This window comes from Dromiciops gliroides, chromosome 2 (assembly GCF_019393635.1).
Source record: "Dromiciops gliroides isolate mDroGli1 chromosome 2, mDroGli1.pri, whole genome shotgun sequence".
NCBI lineage: Eukaryota > Metazoa > Chordata > Mammalia > Microbiotheria > Microbiotheriidae > Dromiciops > Dromiciops gliroides.
In genome coordinates, this window is record NC_057862.1 from 364,183,776 (window position 1) to 364,204,250 (window position 20,475).

A 20,475-nucleotide genomic window follows, 5' to 3' on the forward strand; every position below is an offset into this window, starting at 1 on the left:
AGTGCTTATGTTTCTTACTCATAGGAAATGGTGCTGTCTTATCTTGAATTTACTTCTCTCAGAATTAAAGGGTGGGGACAGCTAGGTGGCGCAGTGGATGGAGAACCGGCCCTGGAGTCAGGAGTAGCCGAGTTCAAATCCGGCCTCAGACACTTAACACTTACTAGCTGTGTGACCCTGGGCAAGTCACCTAACCCCAATTGCCTCACTAAAAAAAAAAAAAAAAAAAAAAAAAAAAAAAAGAATTAAAGGGTGGCCCCATGTTCTGATGGCTGAGGACTTTGGGAATGCTAGATCAAATCCTGTGGCAGATCAACTATGGATCTGACCTAAGTTGACAGTGTGCCTCCATATTTGTCAGCAAACTCTCCATTCCCTTCGGTGCTATGATAAAGCTTGGGTACAGACAATTCACAAAGGCAGATAATCCCCAAATCATTTGAATTTGGGGTAACTTTTGTACTTTTTTTTGAATATGTGGCTGGTAGTCTGGGAATTCACTTCCAACAAGATTTTTTTTTTAAATAAGACCTAATTCCTGAAAAAATGGCAACATCCCATTTATCCATCATGAGCTCCACCCAGGTCCTCCCAGCAGCCTATATAAGGCATCATCTTAAGCAGAGCCTCTGTCCTTGAAACTTCTTGTGGAGACTAGATGGTAGTAACTTGGTAGTTAGATTTCAATGATATCCCCTACTGGGTGCAACAGAAAAGTAAAAATGGAAAGGAGGGATATCTACAAAGGAGGTAATTAAATGGATTAGGGGTGAACTGTCCAACTTGAAAGCAAGATTTGCTTCAGTTAGCGACATGGGGTAACAAGTCCTGGCTTAAGGGAGAGTTGATTGTGGGACTCCCAGAGCTTTATTTAAGGCATTGTGTTTCTGACAGCTGGTTCCATTTCTTTACTTTCAATAATTATCACCATCCAGTGAAGTTTGCATCCAGGGAGATTTACTTGATTTTATCAACTGCAATTAAAGGTTCTTTATCCGTGACTCATATATTTTTGTTGCTCATATTCACAAGGAAAATTCTCTGAACTTAAAACAAAAGACTAGGACCATAGGCAATGGCAGCACCTTGAGAATGAATCATTATTCCCTTGCTGCCGATTCTTTTTTATTAGTTCTATTAAGTCATACAGATGTAAGGTTGATAGAGACCATTTCTACATTAGTGAAGTTAAAGATGCTATTTTGGAAACTGTCCCTGCCCTTCCATTCACATGCTAGAAAAAAACTGCATTGGATAGTGGTAGGTGCTCACAAGTTCCTGGGACACTTGTACCCAATAGACAGACAGAGCAATTATTAAGTGGTTACTGTGTGCCAGGTTCTATGAACACAAATACAAGTAAGTCAGACAGTCTCTACCCTCAGGAAGTTCTAACAGGAGAATACTGTGCATAACGGGGAGATGGAAAAGGACAGGATGGGCCCTGTGTAGGAACACTTCAAGTAATATGGAAGCCTGGTTTTGGCAAGATGATGTAACAGGTCATCTAATAGAGCCAACGGTGATTTCAGGGGCATAGTCCCTGTGGAAAGGAGACAGAGATGATGGATGGAGTGGAGGCAGCATATCATAGATCATTAGAGCAAGAAGGGACTTTAGAGTCCTAGGTATAGTAGATAGCATGCCAACCTTGTATTGCCTGCTGGGAAGGGATGGGTAGCTAGACCTCAGGATGTGAAAATATTCCCATTTTTTTCTTCAGGAATCAGGTCTTTTAAAAAAAAATGTGGTTGGACATGAACTCACAGATTATTGGAAACATTCAAACAGAAGTACAAATGCTACCCCAAAATCCAACTACCTAGGGGGCAGCTGGGTGGTGCAGTTGATAGAGAACCAGCCCTGGAGTCAGGAGTACCTGAGTTCAAATTGGGCCTCAGACACTTAACACTTACTAGCTATGTGACCCTGGGCAAGTCACTTAACCCCAATTGCTTCACTAAAAAAAAAAAAATCCAACTACCTAGTTATTTCTCCCCATACAAAGAAGGCCCTGGAGGTCTAGAGAGATTAAGTAAAGTGTCCAAGACCATACAAGCTAGTAAATGGCAGGACAAAAGTCAAACCCAGGCTTCTTGACTATATGTCCAGTGTTCTTACCACCATCATTATAATAATAGCTTACATTTCTATAGTACTTTGTACCAGGTACTGTGCTAAGCACTTTACAATTGTTTTCTCATCTGAGCCCTACAAGAAACCTAGAAGGTCAATACCATTATCATACCCATCTTATAGATGAGTAAACTAAGATAAACACAGGCTAAGTGACTTGCCCAGTAAGTGTCTAAGGTTAAATTCAAACTCAAGTCCTCCTGACTCTTGGCCAGGTGCTCTACCTGCTGCACTATGGAGCTATCACATAGCCTTTCCATGACAATGGCAGACATAAACAAGCCAGCCCTATACTTGGTTAGTTTTGAAAGGGGCCACACCAGATACTCCCTTGGGACAAAATCACTAAATATTCCATCAGTGAAGAATGGGGTTAGTGCATATTCTCCATATATCCTTTAGCTTTGTGCCAAGGTTTTGTGAATAATACAGTTTGTGACTATAGAAAGCAAAAATAAAGGACAAATCAAAGAATAAATTTTGGCTTTCAATATCGGTGTAGAAAATCAGAATGAGGAATCTATTTGTTGCTTTGACAAATAGATTTGACAAAGTACTTAAAAGCCCTACGTTCAGCTAAAACTTCCAGCAACTTGTACTGCAATCAGCAAAGAGATTTGGCAATGAATTGGTCCCTACCTGCATTTCTAAGGAGGAGATACCCCATTTTTCATAATGACCAAAAATTAAAACCTGTACCATTGATTCAACCACCACCACCACCACCATCATCATCATAATCACCCTACTTATACACATATTTGAAACAGAATTCTATTTGGAGTCCAAGAAAATGCCTTGCCTAGGAGTCTAAGATACACTAAAGATCTAGTTTCCTGGAGCCGCTAAGCTGTTTACTCAACCTGAGCCATTTTGCCAATGAAGGAAACTAAACCTACACTGGTTGACAACTTCCCCAAGGTCACCCAGCTAGTGAATAATGGAGCTGACAGAACGCACCCATCTGAAACCCTTTGCGCAGGGATGAGCCCAGAATTCTATTTTAAGTTCAGGCTGTAGTTTAAGTAAGTGCAAAGGTGAGTTAGAAGGAAAGGGATTTCTAAAGGTCTTTGGAAAGAATTTCACTGAAGCATGGATTGTAGCTTCTTTCCTGTCTTTGTTCCTGGGGTTGAGTCCAAAAAGATATAGCTCCTTTTGCTCTGACCACTAGGGAAGAGAGAAAGAAATGAAATGAGAATTTATTAATCACCTACTCTGTGCTGGATAATGTGCTAAGTACCTTATAAATATCTCATCTGAACCTCACAACAGTCTTGGGAGATAAATATTCTTATCACCATTTTAATTGAGGAAACTGAGACTGAGAGAGGTCAAGTAATTTGCCCAGGGTCATTCATCTAATAAGTGTATGAGGCTGGATTTGAACTCAGGGATTCCTAGGCTTCTAGGTCCAGTTCTTTATCCTCTGCACCTCCTAGCTGCCTCCTTCCAGGTCACATCCCTCAGTTCGGTCAGTTGTTGTGTCCACACTCCCCTGTCTTGGTGCAGGTTCTACTTGGGAAAGGGAAGGGCTTCCCAGATGTTTCTTTAGTAATCACGGATCTTGAGGGATACAAACGATGAGCATAGATTATCTTATCTCAGTCTTTTAGCCCATGTCTGCAAGCTTTGTTTCCATCTAGTTAAAATCATAGAATCATAAAACATTAATGCTGAAAGGGACCCTAAAGGTCATCTAGCCCCACTCCATGCCCATTTTACAGAGGAGGGAACAGAGGTTCCTTGCTAGGGAGCATGCCTAATTACTGGTAGAGCCTGGAGGAGAGAGCTTGTTCTCCAATCCCCGATCCAATGCTTTTCCTACTACGCTGTTAGCCTATTTTCTAGGACAAAAGATCTAAATTATGGTTCTTTGACAAGAAACATACATATCATACCTCTGTATGTGAGAGATCTAGGAGTTCATCATCAAGGGGTATTATGTCTGTATGAACTCTCTCTGATAATGCACCTCAAACTTAACTATAGTTTATTGCAACTGAGGGAGTTGCCCAAAACACACACTATTATCAAGTGACTTGTCTGGGATCATCTGACTAGTGAATATCAGGAGCAGAATTTGAATCCAGGTCTTGCTGTGTCTAAGCTTAGCACTCTATCCATTATGCTAATCTGCTTCTATACATATAACAACCCTAAGAGGCAATATTTTATAGGTAATAGAGAGCAGATTTCAGATTCAGGAAGATTTGAATTCAAGACCTATCCCTGACACATCCAGCCTAGATAACCCTGGGCAAATCAGTTAATATCTCAGCAGCACCAAAAAACTCTCTAAGATTATCCACTTCAGATTAGTTACAACTATACATTGTAGGGAGTTTCCTCCCCATAGCTCCAGTGAAATCACAGGTCATAGCCAAAAATAAAATGACAGTAATAACAGCAATGATAACAATAGTAGTGCCATAGTTTTTCAAGATTTTGAAAAGACTTTCTCATTCAATTTTTATAACAACATTATGGAGGAATCAAATCAAGTATTAGTGTCATCCCCATTTTGCAGATGGTGAAATTGATGCAGACAGGTAAAGTGATTTGGCCACAGTCACACAACTCGTTAGTAGTAGAGGCACTTACATGTAGTTAGAAATAAATAGATATTGCTCCTTCATTTAAATTACAAACCCAGACTCCAGGCTACTACCCAGGAGTTGATCCCTATAGGATACTAGGTATTTTCCAACAGTAGAATTAATTTCCTCTAGGCTAGTGGGGTCAAACTCAAATAGAAACAGGGTCCACTAAATTGTACTTAGTTTTAAAATATGATATTATCTATGTTTTATTGTGTTTGTATTTATTTTGTGAATATTTCACAATTATATTTTAATCTGGTTTGAGACACACTTGGGAGTGTCGTGGGCCACATATGGCTGGGTACCTCTGCTCTAGGCTAGTCTTGGAGAGCATTTAGTGGGGACCTCTTTGGAAGGGCTGCAGCCTGAACCAGATGGATTGTTTTGTCCATTCTAGAGTGTCAAATGTATTTGCCGTGGTATGTTTCAACATGCTTTTACTATCACTCATGAACATTCTTTACAAACTGTCTGTCTTTCCCCCTCCCCTCCTTTGAAGGAGCATCCACACAGAATTCCAATGCTGTGGAGCCTGAGAAACAGGTGGACAATACAGTGAAAATGGCTGGAGTGATCGCCGGACTCCTGATGTTTGTCATTATCCTCCTGGGTGCCATGCTCACAATCAAGAGAAGGTAAGTTTCCTGATAATTAGGGATCAGACAGCTCATTTCTACTTGGCTCAGCTCAGACAGCCATTTGGTTCATGAATCTGAGAACTCAGAGCAGTTAGGGACCATGGGACCCATCTGTTCTAAGCCCCTGTCCAAGGAGTGAATCTCTTCTGCAAGCTTACCCTCAATTGCTGGTCCAGCCTCTGCTTGAAGATGTGCAGTGATTAGAGTTTATTACCTCATAAGATATCTCATTTCATTAGACAGTGATGACTGTTAGGAACTTTTAGTTGCTTTTAAAAATTTTCTGTTTCATTTTTTTTCATTTTTCATTTCATTTTTTCATTCATTTTTTTCATTCAAGCCAAAATCTACCTCCTACTCACTCCCACCAATTGCATTACTTTTCTAGCAAGTATGGTCATTGATTATAGGGAAGTTGATTGGATCACCAGACAATCTCCGGATCATAGAATTTAGAGCTTGAGGAACCTTAGAAATATCCTTTCCTCCAGACCTCTCCTTTTACCAGTAAGGAGAGCAAATTCCAAAGAATGGAAGTGACTTGCTCCAGGTAATAGTCAAGTTGTGCTTGTGTATGACCTATATAATTGGCTTGTGGTTCAGTTATTCTGGAGATCATAGAGCACAGGATTAAAGTTGACAGCTTTCTTAGCAAAGCCTAAAGCATGGTCACCTAGGTCATTCATCTGGGCCTACAGCTATTCATTTTTACTAAGCAAACTATTAATAGCAAATATTAATTGAAGTGAGAGGCAGTGTGACCAGTGGATAGAAAGATGCCCTAGTTTCATTCTCTACTTCTTACATACTGGCTGGATGACCCTAGTCAAGTCACTTAACTTCTCAATGATTTAGCCAACTCTGTATGACCTTAAGTTGCAGAAAAGATGCCAACTTGTGTTGGTTGAAGGAGTCTTCAACACAGGAGCTTCCTATAATGATGAAATCATAATGAAAGTCCCTATTCTTATCCTGTAAAAGGAAACAGAACATAAGTTTGGGGTTCCTATGGAAGGAAAAGGGGGGAAAAAGACCAAGAAAACTGCATATGGCAGATAAATTGTATTTATAGCAGAAACAGTAGTTCAAAGAAATTAAATAACCTTCTTATTGGCCACATGAATGAGTAAGGCTCACTCTTCAGTGAAAGCCTTGGTGAGATAGTGGAAGAGCCCAGGACAGGAGCCAGGGAGTTGGGGCTCTGATTCCAACTCTGCTGCTTTCCAGCTTCATGATACCTCTACAGTCATTTGTCCTCTTAAGAGCTTGGTTTTCCTCTCTACAAAATAAGGACATCTGACTAACTGCTGAACTCTAAGGTCTCTTTCTGCTTTGACATTTTATGATTCTATCCTTCCAAGTCCCTTACATTTCACTGTAATGAAAGAGGGGAGTGGGAGATCTTCACCCTGAAAACAGTAGAAGAGTAATAGGGATTACATATAGCCCCTTTTCTGGGCCTTCAGATCATCTGTTCTGTAGTCATTGACGATTCCTATGTGATCCTCTCAATTTGGGTCCTTTTGAAACCTGCCTAACCAATGTCATAGATGTCTGAAAGCCCGTGGAGAAATCTGAATTCATTCTGAAAGACAAATGGCATGGGTGACTTTTTTGTAACCACAAGGATGGACATTAATACAATGCTTATCACTTATTGGGTGACACTGATCTGTCCACTGATAAAGAGCTGGGCCTGAAGTCAGGAATAAATGAGTTCATGTCTGGCCTCAGACACTCACTGTGTAACTCTGGGCATGTCACTTAGCCTCTAGCTTTCTCCATTTCCTTAATTGTAAAGTGGGGATGATAATTTTGTTGCAAATTGTTGGTGATAAGGTTGTTGTGATGATCAAATGAGATATTAGTAAAGTACTTATCCCAGTGCCTGCTGCGTAGTGAGAGCTTTATAAATGCTTTTTTTTCTCCCTATCTTCTTTTCCCCTCCTCCTCTTTTTTTCTTACTTCATTTTGCCATTATTCTTTCTGTTCCCTCTCTTATTCCTTCTTCTCTTATGCCTCTTCCCTTTCCTCTCCTCCCCCTCCATTCCACTCTTTCATAGTAACAACTTGCTCTTATATAGCTCCTTAAAGTTTACAGAGCATTTTTCTCACATCAATCCTGTGTGCATTTTCTTACCCCTGTTTTACATATGAGATACTTGAGGCCCAAAGTTATGAAGCCTGTGGTCACACAGTGAGTTTGTTCAGGGTTATTATGCTCCTTGGATCAAGTTTGCCCTTCAAAAACTTGGGGAAAACATCTCTATGACACATTCCAATTGGTTAACCCACAAATGCAAACACCCGCAATGTACCAAAAGGAAGTAAAATTAAAGTCCAGGGTGCGTCCCTGGAGCTTCTTGTAATTTCCAGATGAATCTTTTCTCCCTGGGGCTTTTTCTCCACTGGTACAAGCTACTGCAACCTGGTCTGCTCCCCAAACTCCCACCTCCACTGTATGGAACCCATAGCAGGGATAATGGAGTCTGATCTGGGTTTGGAAATATTTAGGGAACTTCAAAGCCATTGTTTATACATGTCAGAAATGGTGGTTATTGACCAGGAACTGAGTAAAAGCTTCTCCACCTCCTCCCCCTGCTCCGTGGTCTGACATCTTTGGAAATTAACTTGGCCTCTTCTCTACAAAGAGCTCAATTGGCTTCACTTTGGCAAACCCCTGACATACTCTGGAACAAAGTAAGGACTAAAAGAAACACGAGTAGAAATTAATCATGATAACTTTGACATCTTCATTTTTGAACTAAGAAAAATAGAGTGCACACAGCTCACATAATTAGAGTAAAAAAGTCCTGGTCACTTCATAACTTCATGAGAGATGCTTTCTCTCTGACATTAATGAGGCCTTGGATCTGCAAGTTTCTAATGATGGTCAGTGAGTCAGGAGCAGACTCCTAGGATCATACGACCGTCTCTGTGTGGGCACAGGTAGTCAGTCAGTAAACATGAATTAAGTGCCTTCTATGCACCAGGCACTATACTAAATGCTGGGTAGGCATGTTTCTCCATCTGAGGGTTGGAGTCAGGCTACATATAGAGTGCATCCCTGTGTTCCCCTAGCGTTTGATCATTGCACATGCCATTCAGCAAACATTTAAGAAGTGTGGCCTGCCTATGGTTGCTCTTGGGCTTCCAGGTAATGTGGTGGTTCGGGTCCCTCATTAATGGCATCCACTGGATAAGATTTTACCTTCACTTCAAAGAGGCTAAAAAAAAAAACAAAAAAGATCAGTTGCACAGCCTATGGCGTACCCAGGATGAAGCTGCCTTTTGTTATCAGGATGGGAATGTTCCAGACCTTAGTGTTCCCAAAAAAAGAAAGAAAGAAAAAGAAAAAAAGTTTCCTTTTTATGTGTTATTGACTCTCCCCTAACTTTGAAATATCAAAGTTCTTAGTTACTAATTTCTATCATTTTAATACTTAAAGCTTATTCACCACTAACGAGAAAAGCTGTGAGTGCTTTAGGCCTTCTCATAATTAATATCATAAAATTATTTGGCAACAGCTTTTATTTTAACGAAGAAAGTTCTTTTAAAGTGGTTTTTAGGAAATAATTGTGTGTGTGTGTGTGTGTGTGTTTGGAGGGAGTCGGTCTATGTTTGGGGTGTCAATATGGAGGTAGGGAGTCAAGAGGTATGAGTTATAGCTATGTGCTGCTGGGATGGTTCTTTGCAGTGTTGTTAGGGGGCATAGATGTGTTTTAGAGGATAGGACTTTAGGGTAGTAGGTATGATTTGGGAGTTGAGGTATTTGGGAAAATCACTGGATATCGGGGGGGTCAGCATATGTTTGGGGAAAAAGAGTGTTTTGTAGTATATATGTGGAATGGGTATAGGTCATAGGGTAACAGCTGTCAGGGTCCATCTAATTCAAACTCCATATTTTACAGTTGAGGAAAGTCGGGCCTAGATGACTGGGCCAAAGCCATACAGGTAGGAAACATCAATATTGGGACTAGAGCCTAGCCAGATCCTCTGATTCCAAAGCCAGGGATTTTTCCCCTATGTGTACTTGGACTATAGGTTTTGGGGGATGTGGAGTGTGAAACAAAAGTATTCCCTCTTTACTAAATGTGTGACCTTGGACAAGTCATTGAATTCCTAGGTCTCAGTTTCCTCATCTGTTAAAAAAAAGATGGCTTCTGAGTTCCTTTCTAGCTCTGGATTTTTTTGTGACCCTATGTATGTGTATTTGGGGGACAGCATGTTTGTATGTTGTGGGTCATTCATCTCTTTTACTGGGGTGGTGTTCTGTTTGGGATCACCACATGTGTCTGACATAAGTGTACGTACCTTGGGTGAAGAGATATGTGTTTGGGGTCTGGACATATTTGGGATGTCTATGTCTGTTTGGGGTGTGGGTGTCTCTTTGGGAGGTCGGTGCATGTTCCCATCTGTGGTTTTGTTATCCAGGATTGGCAGGATAAGCTTAATCACTTAGCACTGCGTCTTTGGATGCTCATTTTCTTGCCTCCATCTGGCAAAAATAATTTTTCCAGATTAAACTGAAAACATCCTGTCGTCTGCCCTCTGCTGAGAGTCCTACGTGTGCCCCCACTTTAACAAGTTTGGCAGAATGGACACATTTCTGGGAGAAACATTTGCCAACAGGGCGGTGGCCTGATTTCTCCCTCTGCAGACAATCTGTGTAGAAACAGGTGGCAAGCAAGCTCTGCTCACCCAGCATCGTCAAGGCCTCTTGCATTCAATTAAATCTCACAAACATTTCCTGAGCACCTGCTCCATGTAGGAAACTGTGCTAGGTACTGAAGGAGATACAGTTATGAATAAGATGTGATCCCTGCCTTCAAGGAGATTACATTCTATTTGGGGAGATGAGACAAGTACAGAGAGAACCATAATATATGGCCAAACATGGCGAGTAAAGCACAAACAGTGTATGATGGGAACTACAAGAGGTCATTTCCTGAAAGGAAGATTCACAAAAGTCTTCTCAGAGGAGGTGACGTTTCAAGCAGCCAATCAGCAAGCATTCACTAAAGGCCTTCTATTTGCCAGGCACTGTGTTATCCGTGTAGAGTATAAAGACAAAAATTAAAGTATCCCTACAGCAGATTACATTTTCTATTAGGGAAGGGAACATGTACAAGCAATGCAAAAAAAATGAATTTTGGGGGAACAAGGCATTAGCAACTAAGAGAAATCAGGAAAGGCTCCATGGAAAAGGTGAGGTTGGAGCTGTGTTTTAAAGGAAGTCCGGGTTTCAGCTGAGCCTTACAAGGATGGGAAGGATGGCAAGAGGTTTAACAATTGTAAGACAGGGCATCATTCCAAGTGAGGAAACCTTTAAGAGCCCGTCCATGATAGTAAAGAGTGAGGCCTATCCAAGGGACCATTTGGGATAAAGCATTGGCCAAGAGGTAAGGCTCAAGAGGGAGGGTGGGTGCCATTTTTTAAAATATCTCAAATGCCAGCTTGAAGAGGGTTTACACAGCCTGGCCTTTCAATGTCTGGAATGAATGTTCTCCTTCCTCAGCTCGACGTCTTGGCCGATAGAGCCATTGCTTCTCTCAAGACTCAGCTCAAGCAGGTGCTCCTACAACCATCGTACCCTAACCCTCACCAACTGCTAGTGCTTTGTCCCCTGTAAATCAGTTTTATTTAGTTGGAAATATTTTGTACGTTCCTTAGCTACGTGCATGTTATTCCCATTCTTCCCCTGCTGCCAAGTGATTGTGAATGCCTTGAAGGCAGAGACTATTATGATTTTTTGTGTCTTAGTATCCCCAGTGTCTAGTGTAGTACCTGGCACATATGCAGTTGGTTATACCTAAAATTGTAAATGTTTTTGCTAAACAAATGGATGATTTTATTTGGTAGATGCTTTGCCCTTGTTCTTAATGCAATACATATCATTCTAACCCTGTATGGCTGTATGGGCATATCATGGTTATTTATGTTTACTGTCAACTGGATTCATCTTCACTGAGTCAATCTGAGGTTCAGATCTAGCCTTCCAAGTTCAAAAGGCAATACACTAACCAAAGTCAGAACACTGAATTAACTAGTGACTAATGAGCTCTGGACCTCAAGTTAGAGGATTTGGGTTCCGGTCCCAGCTCTGCTACTAATTCAGTCTGCATAGAATTTTCACTTCTTAGGCTTTGTTTTCCTCACCTGTCAAATGAAGGTTTTAAACTCGGTGGTCACTAGGGCTCCTTCCTCCCCTGAGATCCAAGGACGCCATGGAGTCTGTGGATACATTTCCCAACAGATGAGATCCCATTGCGAATTATTGGCAGAGCTGGAACTAGAATCTCCATCACCTGATGCTCAGTTTAAAGCCCTTCCCACTCTACCCCAGTTCTGTATCTAAGTGCGTTTTGGGGGAAGGGAATCAAGGAAGGCTGACTGGAGATTCCCAGAGGGCCTACAAGAGAATGCGGTACTTCATTCATGTTAGGGATGGTAAAATGCTATGTGCATTTCTAAGGGACATGATTTCATCAAAGTCTAATTATTGTTTGTTTGTTTTCTTTCTCCCCCCTTTTGGACATTTTCTTCATCTGACTGCCCATCAATATATAGAAGAAATGCATATTCCTACTCCTATTACTTGTAAGTACCTAGCTGGGGCCGGCTTTTCTTCAGCATGCCTTGTGTGGTGCGGCAGGAGCTCCTATCCCCTCCCAAAGAGGATTATTTTCCGTGTGAACCTGTGTTTTCTTAGGCTGCCAGCAGCTTTCATCGTTTGTCTTGTTTGTTGTTTTTCTTTTACTTTTGAAATACACTTTCATCGTTTATTCCTGCTTTTGTTTCTGCCATCTTAGAGTTAGCTCCCTTTAGAGAGCTCTTTCTCCGTGATGTATGATGCTGCCTCTCCTCTGCAGCAGCATGTGTTATTCTCCACGGCCATATCCCAGAATCAGAAAATGTTTCCTCTCCTTATGCTGCCCACCCACCCCTGGACATGAAAATGGCTATCATCAACAACCATGTGTTATGTAACCATGGGATCCTTGACTAAAGGAGCTATATGTAAGGGCCCTTAGTGAGTCTGTCAGTGAGCATTTTTAAAGAGCTTGCCATATGTCAGTCAGCCAACAAAAATGTAAGTGCCTCTTATTCACTAAGCACTGGAGAAACAAAAAGAAAAAAATATGGCTCCTGCCCTCAAGAATCTTACATTCTAATGAGCAAGACAACACAAACAGGTAGATGAGGCAGTATATACATAGAATAGATGGAAAGTACTCTCAGAGGGAAGGCACTATAATTTGAAAGGACAAGAAAGGGCCTCTTGAAGATGATGAGATTTGAGCTGAGTACTTAAGGAAGCAATTGGACAGTTCAACACCCTCATTTCATGGATGGGGAAGCTGAGGTTCAGAGTAGGAAAAGAATTTGCCCAAGATCGCTTAGAAAGTTCATTACAGAAATGTAACCCACAGATCTTTTCATTTTACTATCCTGCTTCCCATAGGGGCTGTGGAAAGTCCACTAGCCATCAAACACCTATCCCTGCTGAGCCCAGGAAAGAATTTAGAACCTAGCTCTTCCTTAGAGATTGGAGCCAGTGTCTGAATAAAATAGGATAGAATCCCTGACATTTATATGTATGTGTTAAGGTTTGCAGGGGGCTTTACATACACTGCCTCATTTGATCTATCAGCCTATCTGTACTTATCAGCCACCTAGGTTTTACTGATCTTGTAATACCTACCAGTGTCAGAAATAGGAGACACAGATGTTAATGAGGGTCAGTAACATAAAGGAAAATTGTTGTAGGTCTTTAAAAATTTTATTAGTCGTGCTGTGAATTGACAGTAGACTGATTTCTTTCATATGCAGTCCAAGCTCTTTTAAGCAGTGGTCCTGTGGAAGTAAAGAGGTGGAGGGAAACAATATGGCACAGTTGGAAAGAAGGTTGGATTTAAAGTAGGAGCCAGAGCCCAGCACTGCCTCTTACTATGTGACTTTGGGCAAGTCTTTCCCCGCTTTTGGGCCTTAGTTTTCTCGTTTTGAAAATTGGAGGTTTTAATAGAAAACATCTAGCTTCTTTCCTAGCTTTAGAATCCTATCTTTTCCCTCTTTCTATGATCCCTTCCAGGATGGTGGCTATAAATTAGCTCCCTCTGTTTTTATGAGCTTTCTCCACAGTAGAAACCTCCACTATCATAACTTTTGGAAGCAGGATCATCTCAGATCAACTAGTAGCTTCATAGTCCGTGCTTACAATACCCACCTAGGCATGGAACATAGTTCTTCCCAGGAGCTCAGGAGACCTGGTGGTACTTCATTACAGTGCAATAAGGGAGGCATACTGAAGTCCATGAAGTCAAGTCAACAAGCATTTCTTAAGCACCTATTTGCCAGACACTAGGCTGAGTACTAAGGAAATAAAGGAAGAAAAATTCCCTGCGCTCAAAGAGCTCACAATTGATTGGGGGAGACAAGATGCAAACAATTGTGTACTATACACACACATGTACATATATACATACATTCATACATACATATATAAATATATAAACACTATGCACAGAGGATAAATTGAAAATAATTTCAGAGGAAAAGCATTAGCATTCTGTCTCTTAAACTATATTAAGGATAGAAATTTGGAATGACAATTAGGTTTAATTTACCCTGACTGTAATATTTCACTAAAACACAAAACCATCAAATTCCAGTGGTATGTCTTTTCCCATCACATATTTTTTGTACTTTTTCTTCTAATTGATGTGGGATTTCATCTTGGCATTTATATCAGGATTCTTGAAGCTCATATTCTTTCTATTGCATTCATTTGTACCGAAACTTGGAGCCAGTCAGGAAAATCTGGAGAGAATTTTTGAGAATGTGTACCTGAAAGATATCCTTTCATTCAAACAAACCAACCAACCAAAACAGTCACATAACAGAGATACTGAAAGGGGAAAAAGATCACAGTAGGGAAAGAACTTAGTGGTAAATAGAGTCCTGGAAAGAAAAGAATATTTTTTTAAAAAGAAAGGAAGGAAGGAAGGAAGGAAGGAAGGAAGGAAGAAAGAAAGAAAGAAAGAAAGAAAGAAAGAAAGAAAGAAAGAAAGAAGAAAGAAAGAAAGAAAGAAAGAAAGAAAGAAAGAAAGAAAGAAAGAAAGAAAGAAAGAAAGAAAGAAAGAAAGAGGAAAGGAAAGGAAAGGAAAGGAAAGGAAAGGAAAGGAAAGGAAAGGAAAGGAAAGGAAAGGAAAGGAAAGGAAAGGAAAGGAAAGGAAAGGAAAGGAAAGGAAAGGAAAGGAAAGGAAATTTCAATGTGGGAGGCAGAATTATGACAGGAATTGATGAACAATTGAAGACTAGACTAGAAGTCTGGTGATAGATATGCCAGAATAAGTGCTTTCTGAATTCTCTAACTTGAGTCCAAACATATGCCCGTTGTATTATAGCTTTAAATCCCTCCAGGAAGACTCTCCTGTGGTTGGCAGTGACCAGTACTTCCCCCTTGCCTCTTTCCTGGAGCACCAGATAAAAGTAGTTATGCACTTAACCCCCACTGCCCCGCAAAAAAAAAAAAAAAAAAAAAAAAAAAAAAAAAAAAAAAAAAAAAGTAGTTATGCAGACAAGAATCTCCACGGGATTCTTTTCCAAGGCTCAGGATTTAAACTTATTTAATCACCTAAAGGATCTTTTCCCCTTGGGGGATATTTTGCTTTTCCATAGGTAAATAAGGGAAGAGACAGCTCTAAAGTGGTCATAGGTGTCTCTGTCACTAAGGAGGCCTGGTATGGAGTTAATTCAGCATAGAAACTCTGACCTAGTCAGGAATTAGGAAATGGAGTCCAGCAAAGGTGATCAGCAATAACTCTGGAAATATAGGACCAGAAGAAACCTTAATGGTTTAGCCTCCCAGCCCCTCAGTCGAAGAATCCAAACTATGCCAACCCCAACATCATCAGTCTCTACTTGATTACTTATTCCCTGAAATGGAACTCACTACTTTAAGATAAAAGCTACTTGGGGCAGCTAGGTGGCCCAGTGGATAGAGCACCGGCCCTGGAGTCAGGAGGACCTGAGTTCAAATCCAGTCTCAGACACTTAACATTTACTAGCTGTGTGACCCTAGGCAAGTCACTTAACCCCAGTTGCCTCACCAATATATATATATATATATATATATATATATATATATATATATATATATATATATAAAAGCTACTCTAATTGTTGAATAGCTCTAGTCTTTAGGAGGCTTTGAAAAGAACTCTCACATCCCTAAGTCTCCTTTTCTTTCCAGGCATTTCACTGTCTTTGTCAGCCTCCTCTGAATGAGTTCCAACCCATTAAATGTTTCTCCAAAAATATGCCCTGTAAAACTAGACATTATCTTCTAGCTGGGGTCTAAAGATAGTGGGATCAGTACATTCTTCATTTGGAACTCTGACCTTTTTCTCGGTGTAGCCTAAGGTCACATTAGCGTTTTTGAAATCCACATGACCCCATTGACTCATACTAAACCTATAGACCCCTAAAGCCCCCAGGCTCTTTTACAGATGAAGGATTTAGTGGACATAATGTGTGTAGAGAAAATCAACTATGAAAATTCTTATGGCCAGGAACACACAGAAAAGAGGCTAAGATATGAGCGATTCTAAGAAGGTCCTATTTGCCATTTGAAACAGCCACTGAAAGGACCGGAATAAATGAGAGCACCAAAAGAGACATTGTGGAGGAATTAGAAGACAAAACTCTACAAAGCAGAACATTATCAACACATTTATTTACATCAAGGGAATAAAGGAGGAAGAAAAGCCGGCAGTAGAGAAAATGAAGGAACTTTCAGAGGTAAAGCAGAGAAATCATGAGAGAGCAGACACAGAAGCCATGGGAAGAGAGAATATTAAGGACAAAGGGCAGCTAAGTGATGGAGTGGTAGAGCACCAGCCCTGGAGTCAGGAGGATGTGAGTTCAAATCCAGCCTCAAACACTTACTAGCTGTGTGACTCTGGGCAAGTCAGGATTGCCTCCAAAATATTTTTTTAAGGAAGAGATATTAAACAATCTCAGATGCTACAAATTCAAGAAGGATGAGAACCGAGACACAATCATTAGACCTAGTTATTAAGAGATCATCAGTGACCTCAGAGGCAGCAATTTCAGTAGAAAGCAATGAGGGGGTGGGGCAGCTAGGTGGCACAGTCGATAAAGCACTGGCCTTGGATTCAGGAGGACCTGAGTTCAAATCCAGCCCCAGACACTTGACACTTAACTAGCTGTGTGACCCTGAGCAAGTCACTTAACCCTCATTGCCCTACAAAAACAAAAACAAAAAGAAAACAATGAGGGGGGCACAAAAGAGAAGGAAGTGAAGGAGAGCATGAGTGGTAAAGTGGTGAGAAAATGGAAGGTGTGAGGTTAAATTGTTCATTGGAGAAATCTGGCTATGATTGCATGGGAGAAAAGAGACATAACAATAATTTTAGAGAGTGGCATAATTAAGAGAAAAGTTCTTTTTTATGATAGAAGGAAACTGAAGGTGTCTATAGGGAAATAGGAAGGAAGAGAACTAAGTCAAATCAATATACATGTATTAGGCACCTGCACCCAGCAAGTTAGTAGCAAGTCTACAAGCATTTAGTAAGTACCTACTACATGCCAAGCACTGTGCTAAGCACTGAGAGGTGGGGCACAAAGGTAAAAATGGTCCCTGCTCTCAAGGAACTCACAGTATAATGGGGTAAACAATATGTAAACAACTATATGCAAACAATAAGTTAAAACTACTCTCAGAGGGAAGACACTAACATTAAGGAGGAAAGCCTGGAGAAAAAGAATAATTAATGGAGGGGCAGCTAGATGGCGCAGTGGATAGAGCACTGGCCCTGGAGTCAGGAGGACCTGAGTTCAAATCCAGCCTCAGACACTTAACACTTACTGGCTGTGTGACCCTGGGCAAGTCACTTAACCCCAATTGCCTCACCAAAAACAAAAAAAAAGAATAATTGATGGAGTAAGGGCAGTGGATAGCGATCAAGGTTACAGGTGGAAGATCTGACCTTACAAAGGAGGAAGACAACTCTTCCTCTAAGAGAGAAAGAAAGAGAGAATAGATGAGAAGAGATAATGTAACACATTCATATATTCATTGAGCTTTTATTAAGTTTATATGTGTGTGTGTATAGATATATAGATATATAATTCTATCCTCAAACTATATGAAGTAGTTGTTAGCATCCTGATTTATAGATGAGAAAACTGAGGCTGTGAGAGGGGTAAAGTGCCTTGTCTGGGGTGACAAAGCTAGTAAATGACTGAGATGGGATTTAAATCTAGACCTTCCTAGTCCAGAAATCTATTAATAATAATATCAGTGACAATAATAACGGGCCTACCGAAGATGAGCATATATGCTGATAATTTAATTCAGTTACAAAATTAGCAACCATTTTATCCATCTTCTCAATAGTCCATGATCCTGTGATCTTTCAAGTACAGTTATCATATTCCTCCTATTCTTTTTTATTTTTATTTTTTGCCGGGCAATGACTAGCCCAGGGTCACACAGCTAGTAAGCATCAAGTGTCTGAGGTCAGATTTGAACTCAGGTCCTCCTGAATCCAGGGCTGATGTTTTATCCACTGCACCACTTAGCTGCCCCCTTCCCCCTATTCTTGAGTCTTTTCTTCTTTTGGCCAAAGATTCCCATTTCCTTCAAACCATTTCCATAAAGATTGAACCCAAGACACATAACCATCTTGACTGTCCTCCATATGATCTCCAGGTTATCAATTTCTTTCCTAAAATGTGGCACCCAGAACTAGATACATCACTACACATGTATTCTGCCTGTACCTTCTTATTCCTGGCTACTAACACTCTGTTAATGTACCCTAAAACTACCTTAGCTTTATTAAATTCCATATCATAGGGAAGCCTAAAGGGTTGGAAACCCCTGGTTTAGACCAATCCTGCTATTTAAAAAATGAAGAAACATAGGAATTAAATGACTTAGCCAAAGTCAGACATTGACTTAATGGCAGAAAAGAGGCTAGAAGTAGGGGACTCAATCCCATCCCCCTTCTCATGGGATGTCACATAATATCCCACCTCACAGTGCTGGAAAGCCTTTTACCTGATGCATTTCCCTTTTATTTTCTATAGTAAAAGAACAATGAAAAACTCCAGTTTGTACTTTAGAAAAGTAAATTAAGGGAAGCCATGTAACCATAGGTTGATTTAGTTCAAGTCATGCCACTGTTGCAGTAAGTGCTTGAAGCAAAGATATTTTAGTTTGGTGCTACTTGAAAAAGCAATATGGGGAGAGGATTACCCACCACCTCACAAAGACAGTGATGCGCTTCCCTTATTTTCAGCATTTGTATGATCTAAGTGTCAGGGAATTCAGGGGCTAGAGGAGATGCTGAAAAGCCATGCAAATCATGCCCATAATTCTCAGTGGGTACACAATGAACCAATCTAGAGTCAGATGGGTCTAGTCATTCTTTTTTTTTTTTTTGTGGGACAATGAGGGTTAAGTGACTTGCCCAGGGTCACACAGCTAGTAAGTATCAAGTGTCTGAGGCCAGATTTGAACTCAGGTCCTCCTGAATCTAGGGCCGGTGCTCTATCCACTGGGCCACCTAGCTGCCCCGGGTCTAGTCATTCTTGCTCAAGGATACCTCTTACATTTCATCCACTGGATTTTTTTCCATGTTGCTTCTTCTTGTGTGCTACCTTCTGTCCCCACCTATATAATCATGGCATTTGAGAGCTGAAGAGGATGTCAGTAGCTAGTTAGCTCAAACCACAAAGACACCAAAAAGAAAAAGAATCCCCACCATAACACTGCTGACAAGAAGTCATCCAACTTCTGCTCAAAGATCTCCAAGGAGTGGGAACCCACTACCTCTTGAAGCAACCTATTCCACTTTGGGAGAGGTCTCATTATTAGGAAGTGGTCCTTGACATCAGTTCTAGATCAATCTCTTTGCAAATTCTGTTTGTTCTGGTTCTGCCCTCTGGAGCCAAGCAGAATAAGTCTCTCTTCCACAGTTTAGCTCTTCTGATATTTAAAAATAGCTATCACATAGTCCCCTCTGTGTTTTTTTTTCTTCATATATAGGCTGTTGTTTTTCAGTTATTTACAGTTGTATCCAATTCTTGGTGACCCCATTTTAGGGGTTTTCTTGGTAAAGATACTGGGGTGGTTTGCCATTTCCTTCTCCAATTCATTTTGCAGATGAGGAAACTGAGGCAAACAGGGTTAAGTGACTTGCCCAGGATCACACAGCTAGGAAGTGTCTAAGGTTGGATTTGAACTCATGAAGATGAGTCTTCCAGATTCCAAGCCCAGTGCCCTATCCACTGTGCCACTTACCAAATCCTTTAACTGTTCATCATTCTTGTTCTCCCAAGCTTAACTCAAATTCCTCTTCTTCCATGAAGCTGTCCTTGACTACCACCACCTCCAACCCTCATGGAAGTGACCTCTTCTTGCTTTGAACTACAATCACACTGTGCACTTCTCTCAAGGTGACTGCCGCACTTTAGGGAATGCAGCATAGTACAACGGGTATGATACTGGCTCTGGAATCAGAGGCATCGGAGGACCTGGACTGAAACCCTGCCTCTGGCACTCAACTTGCTAAAATGACTTTTGAGAAGTCACTTAACACTCTGATCCTTAGTTTCCTCATCTGTAAAATGGGGAAGTGGAATTAGAGGGCCTCTGAGGCTCTTCCCAGCTCTAGACCTAGGACCCTAGGATCTTCCCTTTTATTTAAGACTTCTCATACTTACTCATGATTTATCTCCCCTATAGGTATAGCTTTTTGAGTGCAGGGACCGTTCCTTATGAAAGCAGTATCATATAACAAGAAGAATATTTCATCTGATGTCAGCAGAAATTAATCTGTATTCTGGTAGTATCACTTATTAGCTTCATGGTCTTGAACAAGTTGCCTATTCTCTCAGAGGCTCATATTCCTCATTAGTAAAAATGGATATGATAATCCTGGCACTGCCTATTCACTGTGTTGGAATGGGGAGACTCCTTCTAAAAGTAAAGCACTTTAGGGTTGTGAACTTGCGTCGTTCACCTAAGTATCCTCTCTGTGGTGAACAAAGGGCCTCATTTTTAAGAT

General features: G+C 40.8%; 1 protein-coding gene across 10 annotated transcripts in view; it reads left to right on the forward strand.

The window, feature by feature from the left end:
- PTPRT (protein tyrosine phosphatase receptor type T) overlaps positions 1 to 20,475 on the forward strand; it is a 1,379,429-nt gene that overhangs the window by 1,187,317 nt on the left and 171,637 nt on the right. For 6 of the 10 annotated variants that reach the window (XM_043980423.1, XM_043980419.1, XM_043980422.1 and 3 more), the window contains 2 exons: positions 5,236 to 5,371; positions 11,945 to 11,974. In XM_043980423.1, coding sequence (XP_043836358.1) covers positions 5,236 to 5,371; positions 11,945 to 11,974 — 166 coding nt within the window. The remainder of the gene's footprint in view (positions 1 to 5,235; positions 5,372 to 11,944; positions 11,975 to 20,475) is intronic. The other 4 variants (XM_043980424.1, XM_043980425.1, XM_043980428.1 and 1 more) reach the window with 1 other exon arrangement.